The sequence below is a fragment of the Myotis lucifugus genome, unplaced genomic scaffold (genome assembly GCF_000147115.1).
Source record: "Myotis lucifugus unplaced genomic scaffold, Myoluc2.0 scaffold_7, whole genome shotgun sequence".
NCBI classification, from domain to species: Eukaryota; Metazoa; Chordata; class Mammalia; order Chiroptera; family Vespertilionidae; genus Myotis; species Myotis lucifugus.
In genome coordinates, this window is record NW_005871055.1 from 6214252 (window position 1) to 6218982 (window position 4731).

At 42.7% G+C, this 4731-nt stretch overlaps 1 protein-coding gene and 1 non-coding gene across 3 annotated transcripts; both read right to left on the minus strand.

The window, feature by feature from the left end:
- Positions 1-430: 430 nt before the first annotated feature.
- Positions 431-4730, minus strand: TPT1 (tumor protein, translationally-controlled 1). Of its 2 annotated transcripts, XM_006109991.2 has the most exons (6): positions 4649-4730; positions 4340-4409; positions 3614-3804; positions 2942-3047; positions 1987-2103; positions 436-961 (listed from the first exon to the last, which is right to left on the minus strand). In XM_006109991.2, the coding sequence occupies exons 3-6, from the start codon at positions 3802-3804 to the stop codon at positions 959-961; spliced, it is 417 nt and encodes a 138-aa protein (XP_006110053.2). In that variant the 5' UTR covers positions 4340-4409; positions 4649-4730; the 3' UTR covers positions 436-958. The 2 variants fall into 2 exon arrangements, 1 of the variants encoding a protein (XP_006110053.2); XR_002827471.1 differs by lacking the exons at positions 4340-4409; positions 4649-4730 and having other exon boundaries at positions 431-707; positions 794-961.
- LOC111824691 lies at positions 1031-1157 on the minus strand. The gene has a single exon (XR_002827780.1). It is a non-coding gene; the product is annotated as a small nucleolar RNA SNORA31 (small nucleolar RNA).
- Position 4731: the final 1 nt, after the last annotated feature.

The window sequence follows — 4731 nt, forward strand, 5'->3', positions numbered from 1 at the left end:
ATCAGATGCATTTTCATCCCAAACCCAGCCTTATTCACATACAATGATGCAAGTTCCCTTTTCCTCTGCTCATCAGCCAAGCCACATTCCATCTAAAACCTCACCTTTAAAAGTAGGGGCAGCAAACCTTTCCTACAGATGTCCACACATTTTTTAGGCCACATAGGTCTGTCATCTTTGCTCTTGCAGTGCCCAAAGCCATCTATTAACAAGTGATCATGGCAATGTCCTGATAAAGCTGAACACCAAATTCGACTTCATATCCTATAAGCTACTGACTTTTCCCATTATAAACAGCCACCTTAAAGTCACACAAAATTTGCCAACCCCATTTCATGAAATCTGACAAAAGCTTGCAACAGTTCCAGGAGACCTAGATTTCTATAGACCTTGGTTCTAACTTGACATGATAAATAAGCTCAGACAATCCTTTGCTTCGGGCTGTATTAGTCTCTTTATTCTTTTGGTAATCTCTTCCAGTTAACTACTTGTTTGTAGGTGATGAAATGTCTAAGGAATCCACTTCAAATGTTGATTCTGATGTGAGCATGGTCTTTCCCTTTACTTCAACTCAGAATTAAGACTTTTGATTCTTGTTTTTTTTTCCTTCAGTCTCAGTAGTAGTTTCCACTGTAGAAGTTATCTGAAGACAGTCTATATGCCTTATAGTAGTGGTTTACAACCAGGCTCTAGCTTCTCCAGGAACACTATACAGGATAGATTTTAAAATGTATTAAACTAAGAAGCATTCTCTCAAATGAATTTAAATGCATTTTATTTTTAGACAACCTACATGACATCTTTTCTTAAAAACAATGCCTCCGCTCCAAATGAATCAAGGTCAAAATAAATGAAGAGCTCAAGATAACATCAGTCCCATTTGTCCTAGTCTTGGTGTGTGGATGAAAAGCAGCAGCCAGTTACGATGACAGGTGATGGAGCCAAACTGCCCAATTTGTTACTGTAAAAACAAGGAAAATTACATTAGCACCTTTTTCCAATATGAAAGCACTTAACATTTCTAGCCTGCAGATGTAGTCCCTTATTCAATCTGGGCCGCCACAAAGACAGACAGAAAGCGCAGGGATATTTTTCTTTCGCATCCCAGTGCAAACCAAAAGAACAACAGGTTGTTCAAGGTCTATCAGTGGATGCAGAACCATCCTTACCAAATCAGAAGTACCATAGTTTTCAGAAAAGACATATTTTTAATAAAGTCCCACTCACACACTGTTTTACCTACAAAAACCTCAGATATTCTGAATAATTCCTGTGGCCAGTCTGCTCTAAGATGCTGTATTGTTGCCTCTAAACTTGTTTAGTGTAGCTTTAACTTTACCTTGTTCCTAATTTATCTCAATGTGAAGATAATCATAATGAATGCCCTCACTTCTGTATTGTTTCCTGAAGCTCCTTGCATAGCATTCATTTAATTAATTTTACTAAATCAATTTGCATATCAGAATTTACTGAAAGCTAATAACATCAATACTTTCAATGATTAACTGTCAATTATCAGCAAACTCAAATTAAAAGAATTTTGATATATTAAGTTTTCTGTAGATGATAAAGATTCTACACCATAAAATTCTTTCATATAAAGTCTTTAGATCCCTGAAGAGAAACAAGACATGTTCCCATATTTTAAAAGGACTGCTATAGCCCTAGCCAATTTGGCTCAGTGGATTCGGCCCCTGGAAGGATCCTGGGTTCGATTCTGGTGCATCTGCAGGAGGCAACCAATTGATGCGTCTGTCTGTCTCACTCAGATGTTTCTCTGTCTCTCCCACTCCCTTCCATTCTAAAAATCAATGGAAAAATATCCTTTGGTGAGGACCAAACAAAATAAATAAACTTAGTGTTAAAAAAAAATAAATAAATAAAAGGAACGCTACAGAATCCACTCTAACTCAGTGGCATGAAATAAGAATCACACAGAAAATGTCTCCATTTTTACATGATTTTGACCCACTTCTATATACTTACACATTTTTCCATTTCTAAACCATCCTTAAAGAAAATCATATATGGGGTCACACCATCCTCACGGTAGTCCAGCAGAGCAACCATGCCATCTGGATTCATGTTTTCACCAATAAAGAACTTAGGAAGCAAAAAACAAACATCTAGAATTAGACCATTATATATAGATGTGCCTTATCAAAAACTGAAATGACCCACAACACCATGAGAAGTTCAGCAACCAAGGCTCAGATACCTATGAAGAAAATGCTCACTAATCAAACATCTGGTCACCTGACTAAAGCACTAATACAGAGAAATACAGGAATACTTTAGGTTTTCTGGTAACTTACTCTCTCACATTACTTTGTATGTACAAACATACAAATTTCAAACCCTACAAGCCCGTTTACAAAGTCAAGCACAGACCATAATGCTGCCAATGAGAGAGCACATCATATGGGGACAGAATCTTAAGGTCAGTGTGTGTGTGTGTGTTTCAAAGCCAGGAAAATCAAACAACCAGATTCCTAAGTCTTAGAAGGGAAGTCACTGAAGTCCCCCAATACAGACAAAGCTCCAGTTGCAATGAAACCCACCGAATTTTAAAGAGAAAATTGGAAGATCATCTAGGACAGCGGTTCTCAACTCCTCTGGGGGTCGAACGACCCTTTCACAGGGGCCGCCTAAGACCATCGGAACCACTAATCTAGGAGGTTAACAAGCAATTTATGAAAGAAAGAAATATCTGGGTAGGAATGAGATTCTGAAATCAGAAGACAAGATCTGGAAACATACTTGGGGAATAGGGAAAGCTTTTTTCTACATCCTATGCTATTGGAATTGAATCTATGAAGTATTCAAACTGCTCAAAAGCCCACAATTTAACTACAAAGACTTGCATCAAATAACTAGTTTTAAGCCCTTACAGTTAAAACTGTATAATCCTTTCACCCAAATATTTAAGGCATCTATTTACCTGGTAGTTTTTGAAATTGGCAAGGATGTGCTTGATTTGTTCTGCAGCCCCTGTCATAAAAGGCTTTACTCTTTCTGGTCTCTGTTCTTCAAGCTTCCCTTTGATTCTAAAACAATATTTCAATAATAGGTTAAATTACTGACTTCTGAGCAAAATAACTTGAAAGTAAATCCAAAAAAGAAAAACAAAAAAACACCAAGAACAGCAAAGTAACTAGTTCACTGGACATGTCAAAACTGTACTATTCTAAAAAGCTAAAACCACAACACTTGCTTCAGAATGCTCAGTTAGTTTACTTGTATGGGTGAATTTGGGAGCCACCAATGTCTCTCTCCAACCATTTACGTTTCCTTCTTCCTTCCTCCCATAACACCTCCCCACACCTATAAGTATGCCTGCTTCTGAAGAATCTCAGTTAGCCAATCCATGCCCTGCCGGTGTGGGTCAGTGGCTGAGCATCAACCTAAGGATCTGTGGTTTAATGCCCAGGTTGCCTGCTCCATCCCCAGTAGAGGCTGTGGAGACAGCCAATCAATGATTCTCTCTTACCATTAATGTTTCTCTTTCTCCCTTCCTCTCTGAAGTCAATAAAAATATGTTTACAGAAATGTTTCCCAACCCCTAAATCCTGTAAGATTCCAGACATTCGCTGGGTGTGCTAGTACCACTTACGATTTCATGTAATCTTTGATGTACTTCTTGTAGGCTTCTTTTGTGAAGCTGGTTTCCTGCAAGTGATGGTTCATGACAATGTCAACACCAGTGACTACTGTGCTTTCGGTACCTTCGCCCTCAGGGCCTTCAGCGGAGGCATTTCCACCAATAAGCGAGTCATCAATGTTACCCTCTGTCCTACTGACCATCTGCACAAGAAATAATAGTTTAGTTGCAAAAGGCATTCTTGATCGTGAACGCATCCAAAAAGTTTTATATACCAGCAGTTCATGTATCCATCACCCTCCCACCAGATGTTCTTGGTTCTTGCTGAAAACCACGAAAACATTTTGGGGGGAAATTATGACCCCTCCATTCCTGAAACACCTTAACTCCAGAACTTTGTTGGCTGGAATGAAAATGGGGTTATTACAACCAAGTGGAAGTTTTCTGTGGGTTCCCAAGGTGAGGATCTAGTAAAGGGCAAGCACTAAAGGGCTTGGTGCTCCCAAACCGCAGACCACCTGCCCCGGGCAGGCCGTGGGGCGAATGGGCGCCCAGGCGGCGTACCTATTTCTATTTCCAGGCTCAGCTCCGCCTCCACTTTTCTAGAAAAACCCGAGCCCGGAAAGAGTCTCCTCCGCCAGGAGGCAGAGCAGAGAATTGCGCAATCTCGGGCGGGGGGAGCGGCGGAAACCCGAGACTGCCCAGACTCGCCTCCCTGTTGCGCGGCCCGAAAACTACCTTCCCCTCTACCTCAGGAAAAGCAGGCCGCGATCTCCGATTTTGTAGATGTCGGAGAACATCTCATCATCTGCTCGGGCACACAAACCGCCGCCACGATGCGCCCGGAAGGCCCGGCGCCATCTCCCCGCTGCGGGCCGCACGCGGTCCGCACCTCCCCGGCGCTCCAACCCAGCGCGCGCCCCAGGCGCCGACCCTCCCCGCCCCTAGGGAGGCCGCCGGCAGCCGCTAGGCCCGAGACAGCAGCGGCGCCCGCCTCCCCCGCCCCCACCCCCCGCGCGGCAGTAGGGGGAAGCAGGCACGACTCACGGCTGATGAGGTCCCGGTAGATGATCATGATGGCGGCTGGAAGGAGACGGAGGCGCTGCCTGAGCAGGAGCACGGAGCTCGGC